The following is a 22,874-nucleotide window of genomic DNA, read 5'->3' as shown; positions in this document are numbered from 1 at the left end:
AAATAACCACGCCTTTTATTAAACTGTCTGAACATCGCAGTGTTCAAAGAAATAAACTCATCTTTATTTTTGAAGTGACGTCCTATATTATGACGTCGTTGCACGAAACAATATACAACTGTGTTGATTGTCGGAGAAGACCAGATGTTGATACGGGAATTATTTAGAAAAATATATAACAATCATTAAAACGAACAAAAAAAAAACAAATTAAAAGCAAACAAATGAAATAAATGCAGATTTTTTTATTCAAATGTTTATTCTATTTACTCGTTCCAATTGTTTTGACTAGATATGTGATAAAAAGATCATTACATGGCATTTTCCATATCGGCCCTAGTATCATCCTTAAACCCGGCTATATCGGGACTATATAGGAGTCTCGGGCTGATACTAGGGCCGATATGGAAAACGCATGTAATAGTATCAGATTATTACATGACATTTTTCATATCAGATGTATTATCAGCTCAAGGTTCAATCTCCGAGGGCTGATAATATATCTGATATGAAAAATGACATATTATGATCTTTTTATCATATGCTTCAACAATGGAGAAAAATAAAAGTTAAAATATTGACCCTTTAAGCGGTTCTCAAGTAGAAGTTAAAAAAAGTGAAAAGTTTACGAATTGATTGATTGATGATTGATTGGTGTTTAACGCCACTTTCAACACTATTGTGCTATTTCAGTGTTTTTTGGCGGAGAATGCCGGTGGAGAGGAAGCCGGAGTGCCTGGAGAGAACCATCGACCTTCGGTTGGACAACTGACAATTCTAGTTAAGTAAGATTGGAGTCCAGTGCACCTGTCCCGTGTGGGATTCGAACTCATAAAATCAGTGTTGAGAGGCTAGTGATGCAGTAGTTCGACTACTAACACAAATCGACCACTGGAAAAGTTTACAGGACGGATGTCAAATGTAATACATTTGATATGAAATCGTTCTATCATATGCCTCAACAAAGGAGAAAAACAACAGTATAATATATTTTTATATTAACGATAAAAAAAATAGAAAAATAAAAAAAAAAAATAATTCGAACTCTAACCTCAGTGTTGACAGGCTAGTGAACAAAACATGATGAACACTGTTTGAAAAAGTCAACATTTGTAAAGTAACTTGCTAAATTATGCTGGAAACTTTCAAAAATGCATTTATTGCATCATTTGTTTTGCATTTTACATACTATATTTTCCTGTTTCCTAATATTTGTTTTGTTTTGTTTTCCATTTTGATATGTTTTTCACTGAAAACGTCCCATTGAGGTGTATTTTCTGGAATTTGCCGAGGAATGTCGGAATGCCATGCGATAACGTTACGGAAAGGCATGCGATAAAAGCCGGAAGCAGTTGATAAACTTTTCATATCAGCGCGCTAAGCACCATTTCGGAAAATATGGAATTCACGCATATTTAATGCTATTATCATACTGTAAAAATTATACGTTATTTACTCTAAATATATAATAACCTATAAATAATAAAGTTTCCGCAGTAAGGAAATATACTTCTAATATTTCCGTAATTATTTTCAAAAATTCGAATTCATGAATTCTCTTTAGCAAGACAATTATATAAAGAAACTGTTGTTAGAACTATTACGGTCGGGTAAAATATTTGGATTCCATTACTGATATTAAACTAAATATGATTCAATAAAATGTAAGTAAGTTCGTATTCATCGACTCTTTCTAACTGGATAGAAATCTTCCTTGACCTTTTTCTCTGTTTTTTTTATATGTTTTTTACCGTAATTGTTACAGGTTTTACAGTTCGTAGTGTTACATTAACGCCATTTGATGAGTTTATTCTTCCTGTTTACCTAGTATTTTTATGTAATAATCACTCTTAAATAACACTATACTACTGAATAAATACTGTACATTGAGTTGCTGACAAATATTTTGGAGAACTAATGGTAAAAATTAAAACTAAATCGACGAAGAGTTACAATTGGAAGTGTATTCTTTAATCGACATTAGTATTAGCTACGAGATGTACAAAAAATGATTTTTTTTTTGTTCAATTATTAATGAAAGCGAAATAGTGAAATAATAATTCGCTATTAGCAGTCAGTTTGGTTCAATTTTGTCAAAATAAAATAAGAAACATCGCTGATGAATTATTCACTTGCAAGTTAATAATTTGATCTCATTGAAGTCGTATTCATGTGACCTTCAATTTAACTCCTTAGCTAGGGATGGGCTACGCATAAACTAGGCGTGTTCAGCTATAAAAAGGAAAAAAATGTCAACATTGAAAAAAAAAAATGCTAAACCATTTGGTTGACTCATTTAATCTACAAAAACTCATTCTTATACAGGTAAAAACGATGATTAACATATTTTTTAACCTTTGATATGAAATCAAACAGACCAAAAAAAAATCCAATTGCTCGTGGTCGCTATCTGTTTATATCTATAGTCATGTTTATATCGGGTTTTGTGACCGTCAGCAGTCTTCGGAGGTCACCTCTATGGTTAATTAGATGGCGTCACACGAAATGCTGATACATATTATCTTGTCCATGCATCGTAAATTGTTTATTTTAGACTTTTGATAATTTGGATATATTTTTAATTAAATTGAGAATGGAAATGGGGAATGTGTCAAAGAGACAACAACCCGACCATAGAGCAGACAACAGCCGAAGGCCACCAATGGGTCTTCAATGCAGCGAGAAACTCCCGCACCCGGAGGCGTCCTTCAGCTGGCCCCTAAACAAATATGTATACTAGTTCAGTGATAATGGACGTCATACTAAACTCCAAATTATACACAAGAAACTAAAATTAAAAGTGAAACAAGACTAACAAAGGCCAGAGGCTCCTAACTTGGGACAGGCGCAAAAATGCGGCGGGGTTAAACATGTTTTTTGAGATCTCAACCCTCCCCCTATACCTCTAGCCAATGTTGAAAAAACAAACGTACAACAGTACGCACAGTAAAACTCAGTTTAAGAAAAGTCTGTTATAAATCAATCATTTCAAACTTAATAATGACCATTTAGATTTTCATTCTAAGGAGTTGTTGGTTTAAAATGGTTATGCATAAACACGAAGAAATAACTAGAGTGTCGTTCGCTCAAATATTTAAAAATGGTAGAAACACAATGTTATAAGTTCTAAGCAGTATTACATGCATCTGGCAAATTAGAACCTTCGCTAGACCAGGCTGGTTAGGTTTAGAATAGGAAACTGATGTAAGTAGTTTGAAAATTAAGATGGCTCTAGTAATGACAACTATCATCACATTTCAACACATTAATGTTGCTAAGCCAGATATAGGCGTTATGTAATTCGTAATGATAATAGTCGTGTAATTTGAGAAAAATGTACTAACATCGGTGTGACACATACAGAAGCGTCTTACAAAGACGGAAATAAGGTAGTATTATCCTTTAACTTCCGGTTCTGATATATCAAGCATGTCCTTTCACTAAATATTTCAAAGTTTGGTTACAATGTTGACGCATCTATCCTAATCGAACTTGAAATAAAGGATACACAAGATATAGTTTAGTCTGCCTTTTACCTTGACTAAAATCTAGAAATTGACAATGAGAGTCGGTTTAGAACAAAACTTTACGACAAAAGTGATGTTTTGAGCTTCCCTATTGTTAACTTTTCATTTACTATGTAGCAGCATTCTAGCAGCGCCCGCATGTAGAATATACACAATAATGCTTAAGCATTAAGGACATATACTTCTAATATTGCCGTAGTTATTATCGAACATACTAATTTATCAATTCTCGTTAGAATGGCAAATACAATACAAATACAAAGTTTTTTATTGTCAATTATGACCCCAAATAATTTGAGCAGTACAATTAAGTTCAATTTCATACAAGTGATTACATATTGATTACATTGATTATAAACAATTAAACAAAATCAAGTCTTTCTCAGCAGAATAATTTCTACAGGAATTATATGTATAGTTTTACAATATAATATAGATGGACAAGCTACCGGTGACTAAACTGTATCTAGAATTAAATTTCTCTCTTTGAAAAAGTCAACATTTGTAAAGTAACTTGCTAAATTATGCTGGAAACTTTGAAAAATGGATTTATTGCATCATTTGTTTTGCATTTTACATACTATATTTTCCTGTTTCCTAATATTTGTTTTGTTTTCCATTTTGATATGTTTTTCACTGAAAACGTCCCATTGAGGTGTATTTTCTGGAATTTGTCGAGGAATGTCGGAATGCCATGCGATAACGTTACGGAAAGGCATGCGATAAAAGCCGGAAGCAGTTGATAAACTTTTCATATCAGCCCGCTAAGCACCATTTCGGAAAATATGGAATTCACGCATATTTAATGCTATTATCATACTGTAAAAATTATACGTTATTTACTCTAAATATATAATAACCTATAAATAATAAAGTTTCCGCAGTAAGGAAATATACTTCTAATATTTCCGTAATTATTTTCAAAAATTCGAATTCATGAATTCTCTTTAGCAAGACAATTATATAAAGAAACTGTTGTTAGAACTATTACGGTCGGGTAAAATATTTAGATTCCATTACTGATATTAAACTAAATATGATTCAATAAAATGTAAGTAAGTTCGTATTCATCGACTCTTTCTAACTGGATAGAAATCTTCCTTGACCTTTTTCTCTGTTTTTTTTTATGTTTTTTACCGTAATTGTTACAGGTTTTACAGTTCGTAGTGTTACATTGACGCCATTTGATGAGTTTATTCTTCCAGTTTACCTAGTTTTTTTATGTAATAATCACTCTTAAATAACACTATACTACTGAATAAATACTGTACATTGAGTTGCTGACAAATATTTTGGGGAACTAATGGTAAAAATTAAAACTAAATCAACGAAGAGTTACAATTGAAAGTGTATTCTTTAATCGACATTAGCATTAGCTAATTTCTACAGGAATAATATGTATAGTTTTACAATATAATAAAGATGGACAAGCTACCGGTGACTAAACTGTATCTAGAATTAAATTTCTCTCTTTGAATAAAGTACACAATAATAAACTTACTTTTTTGATAATAACATTACCCTCACTTGACATTAACCATATTAATTTTAATTTATTTGGGAGACTTTTGAATATGCAGGTAGAGGAACACTGTCGAGATATTTTATTGGTTGGCCGTTATGCAATATCTGTTTTACAGATGACGACGATATGTTCTAATTGTCGTAGCCACGGTCCATCCATCTTTTCCCGAATGAGACATCACTGAATTAGACTTATCAACGAAATTGAGGTACGACGGGTGAAGTATGAAATACTTATTCGACTAACGAATTTTTATAACCTGTGGTATCTTCCGCCTCCCTTTGATTGTTTGATAAATAACGGTATCATACAATAGCATGCAATAATCACTATTCTGTTTTGTATAAATTTTTTGAAAGAATAGACGTGCTGGATAAACTTTTGATTACATATGTTACAACCACTTCTGATTACAGATATTATAATAACTTTCTGATTGTTTTGTTGTAAAAATGCAAAACATATATTGCAAAAATAAAAATGCATTGTTTAAGTTTGCTTTGTTTATGAGAAAAAAACTCAGTCAATGCTTTGCATAGATTAGTTTCCTTTGTGATATGTACATAAAACAATGTATCATAATTGGTTCAAAACTGGTGTATCATACGTTCATTTACATCCGGAAACAATTTCAGGTATTTTCGTACATTCAAGTGCATCTATCACACTGTTAATGTGATTCATTACTGTCATATCAAAGCGTTAAGACGTTAGAGCAAAAAGTAAAATAATAAAAATACCGACCTCCAAGGAAAATTCAAAACGTAAAGTCCTTTATCAAATGACAAATGCAAATGCTCAAACACAACAAACAAATGGAAAACAGCAAACTGAATCAGTATGAGTGGAGTATTTTTTGCGACGTCACATTGTAACAGCAGAGGTTTCAAGCTTACTCGTGGTAGGGTAACCGAAGAGGGTCAAACAGAATAACTCTTCATTATTACGTCATACCAACTTTGTTATCCGAACTTAACTGTTAGAAGTATATAAACAAATATATTGCTTCTAATTATATAAAAATACATGAAATCTTTGCATGTACAATCTTATTGAACATCAAATTTTGTCTTGAATAAGCAAGGAGCAAAAATAAACCATTGACTGGTTAAACAATTTATGCAAGATCATTTGATATTATGTGTGCAAAGTAATTTGTAATGTTCCGACGTTTCATAATATTTCGAAAGTTGAGCTTCTTTCTACATAACTAACATAACTGACAAAAAGAAAGAAACAAAACCAAAACAACCCAGTTAAGAATGGGTAGGGTTCAGATCTGAAAAAAATTATATTAGCCTCACTATTGATCTGACTTTGACAAGCCAGTCACCTCGTTAATAATTGTCTTTTGCATTTGTAATATGTATAAAACAAAACAATGTTTCTTTACGGATATTTTGAATTTGATATTTTCTGTTTTGGACAAAAAGAGCTTTTTATATCAAATAGACGTCTGTCTTTTGTTGGAGAATTGATTTTGTACTATACAAATGTCTGTGGTTGTCTGTGGCGATGAGTTGCAGTTTCATTGAACAATATACCTGATCGCCTTCATTCATTTTCAGATATTTTGTTAGTGATGTTGTACAAAGGGCACATTAATTAACTTAAATAGATACGTACGTACAAACAATCAAACTCATCTTAAATATGAAACAAATTAACAAACATACCGAAATCCAAGGCACATTAAAAACGGGAAGTCCAGAAAACTGACAAAATCAAAAACTATCAATTAACAGAACAATGAAAAACAACTTCCATATTCCTGACTTGGTATTAAACCTGGTTTTATAGCTAGATAAACCTCCCACTTGTATGACAATTGTTTATAGTTCCGTCATATTGACAAAATTGAGTGAGCAACCCAAACAGACGTTATAGGTTAATGTGACAATAATTGGGATCCAGCAGCCAAAATTGTATAAAACTACATCACAACATGCAACACAACTGACTAAAACATTCAAACAAGCATAAAAATTAATTTAAGAAAGACTCCAACAGAAAAGTTGTAGTAGATAGTAAATTTGAAAAATTGACAATGATGTCAACAAAAACAGTTTTTGTCGTTGATAGTACATACAGTTATAGTATATACACTTTCTCGATTAGTAAAACTTAAGTAAATATAATACAAGGGAAAACAAAATAGAACTTACAGTTCAATATTATATAGTTAGATGCCAAATGGTTGCTAATCTCTTGAAATTGGTCTCGAGCGTACCTGGTGATAGTTATTTCAGAAACACGAGTTTTGGGCATAAATCGAAATTCCATTGATATCCAAAAGTGAGATTAATGTAAAGAAAACAGATATTTAGGTGAAAAAGTAATGTTTTATTGTAATGAAATCTCACATGGAAACAAGACCAAAATTATTTTTTGTAGAGATTATTATTGATATGGAAGTAGACAATATAATCTGTTAAGTTAAATCGGTTGATTCGACTTACAAATTCGATTTGTATAATAATAATTATAGTTAGATAGTAGATGATTTATATGCAGTTGCTATAAGTCCAGGCCAAACCTATGATATTGTATATGTTTACAAATAAGGAGATATGCTATATGCCAATGAGACAGCTACACAATTTCACCTGTGACCAAATGGCGTTTACAAATGACTATACATTTGTCATGGTTACGTATGAATGAGCTTGAATCAAATAATCTCTGAAAAATATCCCGTACTTTCATTTGTATGTTCGGAGATTAGTGTTGAGTCCATTTCGCTGAATCTAGTATACATCATTGTTTAGGGGGCCAGCTGAAACCCGCTTCCGGGAGCGGGATTTTCTCACTGCTTTGAAGACTCATTGGTGGCTTTCGACTGTTTTCTGCTCTGTGTCGGGTTGTTGTCTCTTTGGCACATTCCCCGTTTCTATTCTCTATTTCTCTATTTCATCGGTTTCAACATGTCTATATATTGAAGTATTTCTGTATTCGGATAACCCATGCTAGTTAATAAGCTTTGTTTACAGTTTATTATAGTAATGTTTTAGCTCTTTGTTTTTGTCCCTCTTAACCTCTAAAAGTACGTCTTAATTTTGCGTTTTAACAAAGAAAGTGCACAAATTATGGTCGTCAATGCTTTTCAACTTCACACTCGATTTGGCCTTTCCGCTTGTTTATTCGAGTGTCACTAATGAGTCTTTTGTAGACGAAACGCGCGTCTCGCGTACACAATTATAAGCCTGGTATCTTTGATAAGTTTTTATTACTGGCTTTACAGTATTTGCCATTTTCCGTAATGGAAACCGTATGGAAAAGAGAACCTTTAAGTGTGTAGGTACCAAAGTTTGCGTTCTGTTGTCTTTGGTAAATGATGCCATAATCATACATATAGTGTTTTTTTGGGTGAAAGTTCGGACCATAACAGCAATCAAAAGATATAAAAGAAGAAACAATAGAAATTATTATATTTAAGACAAGATGTAAAAATGGTTAATCATACACACGCTATATCTTTTTTACATGAAAGATTTTAAGAGAGAATCTACAATAACCTTTTAGAGCTCTCACAGCTATAATGATCTTCATCATGCTGCATGTAATCAATATCGATTACGGTATAAGCTTTTTCTTTTATACCCTCTTTTATGTCTTCTTCAGCAATCGTTTCTAACTCATATACAAAATCTGAAATAAAAAATATAAGTTTTTAAAGCAACAAGGCCAGGAAAAATGTGAATGCAAGTGTACTTTTCAAACCGGAATTCATAATTTGTAAATATGTGACTCTTTATAATCAATTTAGATTCGTTCATTTGGTAAAAACAAAATAGATCCGTTTGAACGATTCCAAATTTCGTATTAGGAATGACATTCTAAATTTATTAGGTCCTTCTGGGCGCAAGTTAAAAAAAATACTTTGTTGAGAAAAACTATCTAACTAATCAAGCATTCATCCGAATTAATAACATGACTGTAAATGCAGAATTAAATGCATGCATTTATTATTTTAATCTTTGTTTAATTTGTTAAACGATATTAAGCTGGACCAATCAGTGCAAATCATTAAAATGTTGCTGCTAATTTATTTCTTATCAACAGAAAAATATATATGCATATTTAATCTGTAGCAATTGATAGACTTGGCAATTATTTACAAAACGACCTTCAACCTGTCTAATGATAGGTTTGTTGATAATTTACAAAATGACCTTCAATTTTTCCAAGTATAGGATTGGCGATTATATATATAAGAAATTATCCCCAATCTGTCCAAAGACTGTGTTGGCTATTATTTTACAAAACTACGAACTACGTTTAAAATGTCAAAATATAGAATTAGCATTTATTAAAAAAAACGACATTCAAACTGTCCAGTGACAGGGTTGGCGATTATTGACAAAACCACATTCAAATTGTCCAACGATAAGGTTGGCAATTAATTACAAAACGACACTTTAAACTGTCCAACGTTAGGGTTGGCGATAAGTTACAAAACGATATCCGCACTGTCCAGTGACAGGAGTGGCGACTATTTACACGACTACAAGACGCCTATCACACTGTTTGATGCTAGGGTTAGCAATTATTTACAAGAAGACCCACATACTATCCAATGCTAGGGTTGGCAATTATTGACAAGCCTTGTTTTTTTCATATGTGTTCTGTTAAAAATTGTTGCCTTATTAAGATTTGCAACTTATGTTTTTCGTCTAAACTATGTTCTTTTAATTTACTGTAATGTTAAGAAAGTCATATATTCATATTATAAATCTTTTTTGGTTCCAGTTTTAAAGACGATAGTTCATGATGTATGTTGACCTCTAAAAGTCCTTTTGGTTTATTTTTTGAGACATTTGGTTCCTTCTCGTTGACGTATATCCCACATAAATATAAAGGATATTTAGTATGTATTCTAAAAAAAACTTATCAACCAAATACCAAAGAACGAAGATCTGATCTTTTACAGGTAAAAATACGACCTTCAACAATAAATCACCTCGATGCTTATCTATGTCATCGTCGTTCTTCTTGACAAATCCAGTCATTTCAACGATGTACAAAACATCGCCAAGTATTCAAATATAAAACAATTGTGGAATGTGAAATATATGAATAATACAATATACCATTCGATATTCCATCATAAACAAGCAGTATGGATCAAAGAGTTATCTTCAGAAAATTATATATTCGTAGCTGTTAATTGAGCACCAGTTACACAATTCTTAAACCGGTCCGCTGAATTACTTTAAGTACGTGGTAGCACTTTCTTCTTAATTTTGAAAATTGTTTGTTGATGGCAGGTCTTTGATTGCTTCTATTTAATCCATTCTCTACTTTTATAATCGAATGATTTAGAGCTTCAAGCCTTTACATATTGTATTGACATCTGTCTTTGTTGAAAACTGCAAGTTGCCCTTTAGATGTCTGATTGACGTTTATCCCACACTTCCTTATGGGTTGCTGTCTCATTTACAAATAACCTACACTTCCGTCCAGGTTGCTGTCTCATAGACGTATACCACATACTGCTTTACATTTACATGTTGCTGTCTCATTGACGTTTATCCCACAATTCCTTTTAGGGTGCTGGGTCATTGACGTATATCCCACAATTCCTTTCAGGGTGCTGTGTCATTGACGTATATCCCACATTTCTTTCCAGGTTGTTGTCTCATTTATGTATACCTTTTATTTATAAGTATCGCCTTTATTTTTTTTACATTCTGTTATACATAAATTGACGGAAGAAGGATCAAGAAATGAGCAGAATTTTCTGCTATCTGTTAGCGGGAGAGCACAAAATATAACACATTTATTTCAATGACATCTGTTATATGTCAATTTATGGCACAAAATACCTCTATAAAAGACAACAAGTAAGGTAAGCTCAAAAGGATCGATGATGAAAAGTTTTTGTTTTTTTAACTCGAGTGTATGTGTGTTGCTAATTTTAAAAGAATTTTTATCCATATCTGCATCCATTACCATTTTGTAGTTTAATTTTCTATCCTTATATAATAATTTATTCTTTCATGTTTTGTTTTATCATCTTTTGACATTGTTTATTTAAACTGTATCACGTACCAAGGTTTGAATTGTAATTGTTTCTGTTATTTTCCATTAATTGACAGAAATATTACCGTTAAATAATATTCCGTTATCTACCAGAACTTAAGTATCTCTGTCATGCTATTTAATGATGTATGATGCCAGGAAATGAAGAATTTAATTTTCAGCGAAATGTATTATTGTACCTTTGAAATGCTTTTTCCCTTCTGTGTTGTAGTTCTTGTGTATACTCGATAAAAGATATCGATTTAGCATTATCGATATCGATATAGTAAACTGATTGTTTATTTTAGAAATATGATACCGATTGTGTATAATCGATGTATGAACAGATTGTGTAAAATCGATGTAGAATACAGATTGTGTATTACCGATATGGGATACCGATTTTGGGGTCTACGATACGGGCATCTATACTGAACTTCCACAGCTACGTTAGAGACCAATATCTTGATATTAGAAACGATTCTGGGTATTAGATACAAAATTAGACTACACAGGACAAGAAGTTCTAAACTGAGTACATATAATTGCTCATTTATAAATTCAATTATATTTTTTCTTTTTTTTTAGGAATCAATTAGAATTAGACGAGACAGATAAAAGAACAGACGAAATTGTAGAAGAAAAAAGAAAATTTGACTCGATCGGTAGGCATGGAATGCCAGGATTTATGAAAAGACGATTTGACTCGATAGGGAATTCCGGCGGATTCTCTAGCTTTGTAAAGAAAAATGATGCAGATGATGATAAAACCAAACGTGGATTTGATCGAATAGGATCAGCTGGTTAAGCGGATTTGTTAAGCGGCAATTTGAATCTATAGGCGGAGGCAGAATGAGTGGATTTGTGAAAAAAGACGACGACTTACAAAAACGTCGGTTTGATTCTATACGCGGAGGTGGAATGAGCGGCTTTGTAATAAAAGGACGACGAGGACATGGAAAAACGGCGATTCGAGTCTATAAGCGGGTTGGTATGAGTGGATTTGTCAAAAAGGACGACGAAGACAAGAAAAAACGGCGATTCGATTCTATAAGCGGAGGTGGTATGAGTGGATTTGTCAAAAAGGACGATGATGACATGGAAAACGGCGATTTGATTTTATAAGCGGAGGTGGTATGAGTGGCTTTGTCAAAAAGGACGACGAAGACATGGAAAAACGGCGACTCGATTCTATAAACGGAGGTGGTATGAGTGGCTTTGTCAAAAAAAAATGACGAAGACATGGAAAAACGGCGATTCGATTCTATAAGCGGAGGTGGTATGAGTGGCTTTGTCAAAAAAAATGACGAAGACATGGTAAAACGGCGATTCGATTCTATAAGCGGAGGTGGTATGAGCGGTTTTGTAAAAAAGGACATGGCTAAAAGAAGATTTGATTCAATCAGCGGAGGTGGAATGAGCAGATTTGTCAAGAAGAACGACGAAGACATACATAAACTGTCCGCTACTAGGGTGGGTGATTCTTTACAGGAAGACCCTCAAATTCTGTAAAAAAGTTTCTGTATTTTCGCTTATATCATTATATCCTGATATAATATATGATATTAAAAAAGAACAGGTTTAGTAAGTGTGGCTGAAATAAATGCATTACCTGGTTTTTTCTTTCTGTTTTCATATCTATCCAAAAGTTCAACGATGGTATCATGTCCATTCATTTCAGCGTACAGTAGGGCTGTCCGTCCGTGTATATCAATTCGTTTGATGTCGCAACCCATGTGTATTAAAAATTGCACAAATTCTTCCCGCTCGATCTGTGTTTGAGGCAGATATCGACAGCGACAAGTTTCAATTAGCGGAGTAGCACCAGAATAATTAATACAGTTGATATCTATTCCAGACGACATGATGATTTTGGCGCGTTTAAAATTATTATGACGTATTGCTTTAAAAAGGCTTACTATTTTCTCATACGGCTTGTCATTACACATTGATGCCAATGTTCCCATGTTGAGTGTTTGTTTCTAAAAATTGGCAATTAAGTTTAACATGTTTCCATTTCAAAAGTTGTTTATTCAAATAATGTGTGCAGAATTTTCATCTTGGATTTGTTAAATTTTACAGTTAGCACCCACTGATAATATAGTGTGAATGTTTTATGAGGGACGAAATCGATAAATATGTGATAAATTAGAATTTAGTAAAAATACAAAGAAAAAGGCGTATATAATCGCTTACAATGAACAATATATCTCTGGCAAGAAAACAAAATCCGAAACTTACGATCTAACGGAATATGACGCAGGAGTTTCAACGTGTCATAATATTTTATTAATAAGACAAGATACAATGACAAGGCGAAAAACATCCCTATTAGTGTTTTAGTTGATATATTATTTCTTCTCTAATGTTGTTTTTTTTTTATCACAAGATAGTATTTCATTGTATTGATCATTTGTCACTTCATTTTATATACTATGTCGTCAATTTGCATGAGAAATGTATAAGTATGCCGATCACCCTTGTACAAAGGTACCTCTACATGTACCAAACGCTTTCAATATTACACAAAAACGATGTTAAATGGTTCTTCGGTTTTGGTATCCATTGCTGATAACTGCTCCATAATAAATGCTTGTTATGAAGATATTTAGTAGTGAACTTTTAAAAACGAGAAAACATACTGGACATGTTCATTGAAACATTTGTTTTCACATGTGGTTTTAATGTAAAAGTTAAGACTAAGTAATATATGACCTATTTATGATTTTGATATTCGAAATTGATTTACGAACGAAAAGAATCGGGCAATTTATTTTCCTGGATCATCAGTGTTTTTTATTTAAATATAAATAGATGTATAACGGACACATAGATATATAAATATAGATTCTACCACTGCATCGAGTGTGATACGATATTTATCCACTCGAGACAGTTAAATTTTCAAATTTAAAACGCGAGGCTCGCCGAGCGTTTTAAATATTTAAAATTTAACTGCCGAGAGTGGATAAATATCGTATTACACGAGATTTGGTGGTGAAATCTGTTTCTCTAATGATTTTCAAAGAATATGCAGGCAAACTTATTCCTTCTTTTTGAATGATCTGCAAAAAGATGTGTTCTTTCTATGTGACGTCATCAGGCATGGTCGCCTTTTTTCATGCCGTCACAATAGGAAATTCAGAGGAAAGCAAGAAAATTCGACGTCATAATCGGATTTTATCCAATGAAGAACTGAGATCAAACGAATCACACGTTGATTAAATTTTTTTTATACAATGGGTGCAGAAAGGGATAAATTGACGAAGAATTAGAGAAAACGTGATAATGAGGATGATATTTCTGCAAATAACATCAACAAAGACACCGATATATGTTACTGTTTATACAGGAAAGACAGAATTATACTTTCTTGGATACAATGTGTTTGAAATATTTTTTATCATAATCTATATATTCAAATTTGAAAGGTATCCTGAAGAGAACAACACATTAAAAGATATTCATGGATCCCGCATCATGATGATCAAAACGAATACAATGTAACTATTTAACTTCTTAGATCTTTAAAAACAGGAAGAGTCACGTGATCTGTAATTTAACCGATTGTGTCCTATTCCCTATGGTGATAATTTGACTGAGTATGGATTCGCATTGCGGTTGGTTTATGCATAGGAGACAGGAGACACTCGATTCTTTTTTGTGGTCATGCAATTCCCTCATATTTTATTTGTTATCTTGATTTATATCTTCCCTATCGATTCATCCGATTTGAACATCGGTTAAATAGTCAAAAGATTATTTAATGCGGCTAAAAGTGATTAAATTAACATTGTAACGAATTAATTATTAAGCACTACAAAATTGAAACTGAATTATTGAATACACATATTAGTGTGATAATAGCTTTCTATATGTAAACATAAATTGTTGAATGAGTCATCGGTAAACATGCAGTTCTTACATTTGAGTTCTGTATCTTTGTGTATTTTGGTTCATCTATATATTGAATATCAACAATTTGTAGTTTTTGATTCAAATAATAGTTATTATGATACAGTTGTATCTCAAGTTTTAACATATGCATGTACTCTTTTAACAGCAAATATATTTACTTTAATAATTGTATTCAATTTACAGGCATTGGTGGGTTGTCAAATGATTTTACTGGTCTTTGCACTTTGGTCCCGAAATTAAGAGGACATCTACACTAGACTCCGTATACTACTGAAACTGATGTTCAAATTTACTAGTAACTTAATTGACTAAGCGGTATACAATATCAGATTCGCCAAGACAAAAATAACATTCTGTGTTAGTAAAGGTAGTTACTGTTCAGAGTTCTCCCAGACGATCCTTTCCAGGAAATACAATAAAGAGTTCTTTTCTACTATACTGAGTGTTTTTGATGCAAAAAAAAAAAAAAAAAAAAAAAACGCACAGAAGATATCAGGCTTATAAATTTCTACGCCAGACGCGCGTTTCGTCTACAAAAGATAGATCTATGACAAAAAGTTAAACCGCAAAATGCAGTACGAAGTTAAAAAGCATTGAGAACCCTCAATTCCAAACTGTTTTGTGAAATACATCTAATTAATTATATATAAGGTAATCTATTTCTGGGGTATCAAAGTACAATTAATGATATTTAACACAAAAAGTAGATAACAACCAGACATTGGTCAAATTGAACACAGGTGCATAAAAATGCTGCGGGTTTAAACGTTTAAACAGGCACCAACCTTCACCCTTACCTGAAATAGTAGTGACAAGCTTGTTTGATAATAAAGCCAACTAACGAAAAATGTTTACGCAACCCACATAACCACTTGAGTGACGCAAAGTATGAAAACATGAAGTTTGGAGTGATCGAAATTGCTAACATATCTCTTATTCATTAAATTGGGACTGAACTTGCTGCATGTATGTGACATTTATGATATATATTTTACGTGCTTTACCTATGTATGTACCTTATGCATTATGTGTTTGCTATTTGGGTACAATGCCAAATTAGATGGCAGAATTCTATTTATCTCCTCCTGCATCTCGATAAATGTGAACATTTTCAACTCTGCAGACATGGTCATCGTCATTTTGCATCAACTCTTCTTCATGATGTGTCTATAAATGACGTACTGCCATTTATGGGGAATCTGCCTTGTATAAATCACATCTGCATTGAGCTATAGTCTTTACTACTATGAAAACTTCATAATCTGAACAACGTATGTTTGGAAAAACCCAGTTCTAATCCCATTCTAGCCAAAACACACTTACAGCAATAATCACTGATATTGCTTGTTACAGACCTTTCAGATATGTTGGCATTTGAAAAGATGTTATGTAGAAATGATAATTTCTAAAAAAAACATTTTGACACAACAAAAGTCTTGATCCAATTAATCAAGGCAATATTCTTTATCATAAATCTTATCCTATCGAACAGAATATCTACTTGACTTCTCGGAATATATACTGTTAACTTGCTTCACTGCTCAAAATGTTCAAATTTACTAGTAACTTAATTGACTAAGCGGTATACTAAGGTACATTTAGATAACAATCAGTCGACATGTCTGCACAAAGTTAACAATTGTACAGCTTATGAATGCCTCTTAATATGTGACTTTACATATTTTAAAACCACCCTTTAGCAAATAATTGATTTGCATACCTATTATATGGACCACAAACTGTCCTATCATCTGTGTTAAACTTTTTTTATACTACCCATTGTAAGTTTTTTTTTTAAGAATTTGTACGATTTCTTTTAAATATTTTGTTTAAAACATTTTTGTTACCGCACAACATTACATATGTGTCTGTTCCCTGAAAAAGAGCCTGTAATTTAGCGGTTGTCGTAAGTTTCTGTCTGTCATATTTGTATTTCGTTAGGTGTTTTTCATTCAATAGGCAGTTAGTTTTCTCGTTTGAATCGTTTTACATTTTGTGATGTCGGAACTTTTTATGACTTGCTATGATATGATTTTTGATGATTGTTGAAGGCCATATGGTGACTCAAAGTTGCTTACATTCTTTTGTGATTTGGTGATATCCTGCAATAGAGATTTAAAAGGAGCTTCTCGGGAACAATGAAAAGAAGCTAGCATAATCTTTCAACTACACGGTCGTTTTTATAGATGATTTTTCTCTCACAAAATAAGCAAAGCTTAGTGACCATATTTTAAATGCATATATCTCATCGAATTTGAAATATAGGATACCACAGAATACAGTTAAGTCTGTCTCAAATTGTGACTTATATCTAGATATTTACAATTAAAAACAAACTTTAAAACAAAAGAGATGATGTCAGCTTCCCAATTGTTAACTTTCCATTTTCATGTAGCAACATTCCAACAGCGCCTGTTAATAGTGTAGCGTCTCATAGTTGACGCGATATTCCAGAGTTTGCTCTTCCTATCATCATTTCCATGATAGAGAGTTACTACTTACAAGGAAGCTATTTAATCATGGATTCAGTGGTAAAGTTGAAGGCATTCCTTCTAAAGTCCTACGAAAGCCATCACTGGTTGTCGACCGTTATGGAATACCTTTGACACATATGACCAAGAATATGTTCCAAAACTCGTTACCACAACCCCGTCCTCTTTTCTGTTATTGTGACATCACCGAATGTAACTTGTCACAGGATTTTTACTTGCATAAACGGCACGACACAAACCACATGAGGAGCAGGAACTAACCTTCGAAATAACCTGTATTCACCACTGGTTTTTCGTTGGGTTCGTGTTACTCAGTGTTGAGTTTTCTATGTTGTGTATTTTGGACTTGTTTTTCTTGTTACGGTATTTCGTTTTTTGCCATGGCGTTGTCAGTTTGTCTTCTACGTACGAGTATTATTTGTCACCTTGGTATCTTCCGCCTCTTTTTAATACTTGAAAACTCATTCTTACTTTTCAAATTTCTTAGAGTTGTCTTTGATTTTTATAGATATCGATATGGTGTTAGCGCGGACCGTTAATGGGACCATGAAATCAGCTGAAGTAGTAACCTAGTAGTTTGCTCAACAAAGAATAGAATGCCAGAAGGCTGTATGTGTATATTATAAAAATAAAGCAAAATAGTATTTGTATACTATATATAGCTAGTTATTTGTGATATATTTGGCTGGCTGTAGGATAAATTTCATTCAACAAAATTTCATCAAACCCAATGCACGATTGTTCTTCCGTTCCGATTGTTACTGATCCATTACTCTTCTTGAAACTTTGTATGTTCACGGCCTTTAACTCAACATTGTTGCAATGTACCTTGTAATTGTCTAGTTTAAAGCAGGGTTTCTTTGTTCTACAGAAACACGTAATCGACACTATTTAGATCTTACAGTCACTATAACACATTGGTTGACCGATACAATATGTCTGTGTCTTATCTCTACAGCAATATGTTTTCGCAGTCACAAATCTCTAGGTGACAGAAAAGTCGGCTGACGTGTATTTTAACTGCTCGTATCCTATTCCCCTTTTGTGACATTTTTACATAGTGTGGATTTGTATTGCGAGTGATGCAGGCATCTTATTCTGTCGACAAACCTGACTCGCTCCTTTCGGCCTTGCGGTCATAAAACTTTCGAGCACGATTTTCGTACGCAGACTCAGAAATCAACCAATCAAAATCATGGATTTGGTGTCACGAGCACAAACTTTGTACTCCGAGTACTGAGTAAAGTTTTATGACCGAGAGCCCAGGAGTTCATGCAATTCCATCTGTTTTTTGTTTTGGTTGTTTTTTTACCTTGATTAGTCTTTTCAATCAATTTTGATATTTTTTATTTAAAACATCAATGAAGTATGTATATTTTTGCCTTGATTTATAGCTCTTTGTAGTCGTCAAAGTAAAAAAACCAGGTATACATGTACATGTATGTTGATTACCGAATTACCGAATAACAAATTGTTTACTTAATTTGACATCTTGATAACTTTTGTTTCTTTTGTACTCTACATTTTGTATATTTGATGAGTTTATTCAAATCAAATGAAGCAATGGGACTTCTGCAATTACAACAATTTTATTTTATTTACTCTCGTATTTACAATTAAATACATTACACAACTATATTTCAATAAATGTTATCGCTAACAGTTAACAACAGATTATCTACTAATTAACACAAATGAACTATTATCTAACTGTCTACTCTCTTGCAACCATTGGTAGCTATACTGAGCAGGTTTTAATGTTGATGACACATGATCCAGTTTTGAAAATGGGAAGTTTGGGAGCACGTTAATCTTGTTAAACCCACCAAGACGATGTGCCTGCACAAAGTCTGGTATTCTTGATTATACATATTGTTTCCAATTATGATTGGTACTTCCTGTAATCTTGCTATGCGTTATTACATGGTTAACTGTTAAAACTATGAACTATATGTGATTATTCTAACATTCCTTCTGTTTTTCGTAAAATTATCGTAAACAATACAAGGGAACCTGGAACAAAATAGATTTAATAAAAGAAAGCAAACAACATAAGCGCTAAAAACTTTCTTGTACCAGTATGGCATAATCAACAAAATTGTTTAAAGCAGTTTTCAAACGTTTTCAATCGAATGCTGGACTTTAGCATGACACAACATTGTAGGATAGTTGGTGTTCAGAATCCGTTGTTCCCATTCATGTTGAATGTATAGGTTTCAATTGAACTTGGTAATTCTTCTGTTGCCAAACTATCAAAGACTGTATTTAATATATAAGAGAATTAGTAAAAACAAATAAAAATTCTATCAATTATGTTAGCAAAACAATAAGTTGTCAAACAATTAGTCAAATGAATTGAATTTCGAAAAAATTGGTATCGGCAATATTTTAAGCAACATTTGTTATTATTGATGTCTGTCCATTTATGGCAAACCACATGGGATTAATTGGCTTTGCATTGAATCATAGAGAAGATCTCTTATCGATTTGTTTTCTAAAATCATGTGATAAAATTTGAGGACACTCAAATATTGCAGATTCTGAATAAACCTGCAAGCGGCAATGCATGACACGCATAATCATCATGTCCCAATTCATGATTACAGATTAAAGATTAAAACTCCTAAACAGTAACATTGAATCCGTATTCCAATAAAGTCAATTAGAGCATATTGCCAACACATGTGTTTATAATAGTAGATATTGTTCCATCCATCGTAATTTTCAATAAACCATAAAACTAGTACCATTACTACCTTTTTCGTATTTTAGTAACAAGGAAAGTGATAGAAGGGTGTTTATGTTGTTTTTCGAGGGATAGAGAACCTTAACTTATCCAATTATATGTCTGTAATTTTGCCTTGTTTCTTTGAATCGGTCTTCAATATGTCTGAAAAATACCGAACTCAAACGTAAAGTGAACTAGGGAGAAGTCCATAAAACATGACGAAATCAAACGCTCAACTATATCATCCGACGGGACATATGGGAAATAACTGTCGTATTCCCGACTTAGTACAAGCATCTTCCGAAGAAAATGGTGGATTAAACCGGGTTTTATGACCTCCCAAATGCATAACGGTTGTTCTGCGGTTTTCATGTTGTGTCGACTATTATATTATTATGCATTTCTCTGTGATGAATGTTCTTGCGCGTGTTTGTGCTGTATTTCTGTCACGTAGTGTTGTCATTTTAGCGATATATTTCAACATTGTCATAAAGCTGGAGGTTTGGCTAGCCATTAAACCAGGTTTAACCCACCATTTGTTCTTAAAATGTCCTGTACAAAGTCAGAAATATGGCAGTTATCAAATAGTTTCTATGTATGTTGGCGTTTGTTTTTGTTGCACTTCAGTTTTCCTGTTGTTCCTTTGTTTTCCTCTTATAGTTGATGTGTTTCCCTCGGTTTTAGTTTGTAACCCGGATTTGTTTTCTCTCAATCGATTTATGACTTTGGAACAGCGGTATACTACTGTTGCCATTATTTGTTTATAGTTCCGCTACATTGCAAAATTGGGTGAGCTACCCAAACAGACATAATTGGTTAACGTGACAATAATTGGGATCCAGAACCCCAAACTGTGCTAAACATATATCACAGACTTACAACTGGAATAAACCTTCTTAGTACAACTGTTTCTCTATCGCTTATACAATTAAAAAAGATGGACGGAAAATACCAAAGGATAGGCTAACAAGTAAAGGTTTACAGTATAGGTAAAGGTGTATATAAAGAAGTACATATATTAAGATGACATAAACCAGTTCTCGTCAAGAATATGATATAACTCACAATACGTATCTTTAATATGATTAAAAGAAGTAGTCCTAAAAAGTTAGTTTGTGATATGATATAAAGCAGTGGTCCAAAAAAAGAATCTAGAATATGATAACAATTAGTGATAAAAAATGTATATAATATGATTAAAAGTAGTGGTCCAAAGATTTAGTCTGTTTCATAATTTAAAAAAAAGTCCAAATAAGAGATTATGTAATATAATTAAAATTAGTGGTTCACAATATGACAGAAAAAAAAACCTGCTTACGAAAGTTAAGACAAATTGTTCTCTTGAGCCAACAAGATCTAATTAAAACAAGAAAACAATAAAACAACTCTAGTATCATCAGAAAATATTACGACCAGATACAGAAAAATGCATGTCAACTTACCAGGGGAGTGCATAGTGATAAAGCTTCCGGAAATTGGATCATCATTGTCCATGGCGTCTAACAATAAAATATTATTGCATTATGAAACGATTGATGTCTTTATATTTGAAAAAAGGCTTAAAATATCAGTTTACATATGTTTGTCATAAGAGTTAGATTTTGCTCTTTGTATGATCATATTTTTAAGCTTTCTTCTGGTATGAATTTTCGTGTGTTCATATGAGAGTAAAGTATTCATAACCATATTTTAAGCCGTCAGCATTGCTCATTAGCAATAAAGATAAAAACAACTATTTTCGTTCTATTTTCGAAATTTCAAGCATTGTTATTCCATTTGGAATACAAGGGTCCATATCCAGAGGTAAAAAATAGTTTACCAATGTACGTACAAATCGCGTATATCGATTAAAAAGTGATAAATCAAAGTTACAAAAAATACCACCTACTATAAATATGAATTATGAATTTAACACATAAGAGAGGTATTACATCCCATTAAATTTTACCTTGTACAATATACTTTTAACATGTAACAATTTCTTTATATCATCTCTTACCTTATTAGTAAGAGAAGTATGCTCGAATTTACTTTTTGCTGATTAATATTTCTGTAGGTGTTTTATATGTAGTATTTTAACAAAAGAGTTTGTATTAAAACAAAAGACACAACTATCATATAGTGTGCATCGTAGTGTTCTATTCCTATTGTTCAAAATCAATCAGTAGTATATGTATGTTTAATTCTATTTACATAATACATAAGTGTCGAGCGCTCACAAACATGTGTGTAGCTCCGCCATATTCTTGTGGGACTGTCCGAAGTCAAGAGCCTGAAAATCAGTTGTTGCCGGTCTTTTAAGGGCTGTTGACATCAAAATATTCGTTTCAGATCAAAATTGATTTACTATTGACATGTCTTTTTTATACTGATTAAAAGTATAGAATCAAAACTATATATAGACTTACAGTTTAAAATGCTAGACTTGTATCCACTTGAATAGCTGTTATTGGCAGGTTCTGTTAATTATGAAAATAGCATATCAATATACTGAAGAACTATGTAAGGCTAAACAAAGATGTTCATGTAGTCAAAATTCTCCTTCTTAAACCTATGTGAAAAAATAAGTATTTCGTTGTCTACATTGGTATTTGGTATGGCGAATAGCATAATAACATAACACAAATGTCTCCAGGCTTAAGGATTTATCCAAAGAGCGTCAA

At 32.5% G+C, this 22,874-nt stretch overlaps 1 protein-coding gene and 1 pseudogene across 4 annotated transcripts in view; one reads left to right on the top strand and one right to left on the bottom strand.

Annotated features, from left to right (window-relative positions):
• The first annotated feature begins 10,863 nt into the window (after positions 1-10,863).
• Positions 10,864-12,585, top strand: LOC127720807 (uncharacterized; annotated as a pseudogene).
• Positions 12,586-19,061: 6,476 nt separating this feature from the next.
• Positions 19,062-22,874, bottom strand: part of LOC127720713 (uncharacterized) — a 43,404-nt gene continuing 39,591 nt past the window's right edge. For 2 of the 4 annotated variants that reach the window (XM_052227473.1, XM_052227472.1), the window contains exons 12-14: positions 22,620-22,670; positions 21,654-21,710; positions 19,062-19,742 (exon numbers count right to left, since the gene is read on the bottom strand). In XM_052227473.1, coding sequence (XP_052083433.1) covers positions 19,660-19,742; positions 21,654-21,710; positions 22,620-22,670 — 191 coding nt within the window. In that variant the 3' untranslated portion in view covers positions 19,062-19,659. The remainder of the gene's footprint in view (positions 19,743-21,653; positions 21,711-22,619; positions 22,671-22,874) is intronic. The other 2 variants (XM_052227475.1, XM_052227474.1) reach the window with 1 other exon arrangement.

Source organism: Mytilus californianus, unplaced genomic scaffold, assembly GCF_021869535.1.
Source record: "Mytilus californianus isolate M0D057914Y unplaced genomic scaffold, xbMytCali1.0.p SCAF_11, whole genome shotgun sequence".
Taxonomy (NCBI): domain Eukaryota; kingdom Metazoa; phylum Mollusca; class Bivalvia; order Mytilida; family Mytilidae; genus Mytilus; species Mytilus californianus.
The sequence above is the reverse complement of the archived record's forward strand: the minus strand, read 5'-3'. Positions and strand labels throughout refer to the sequence as shown.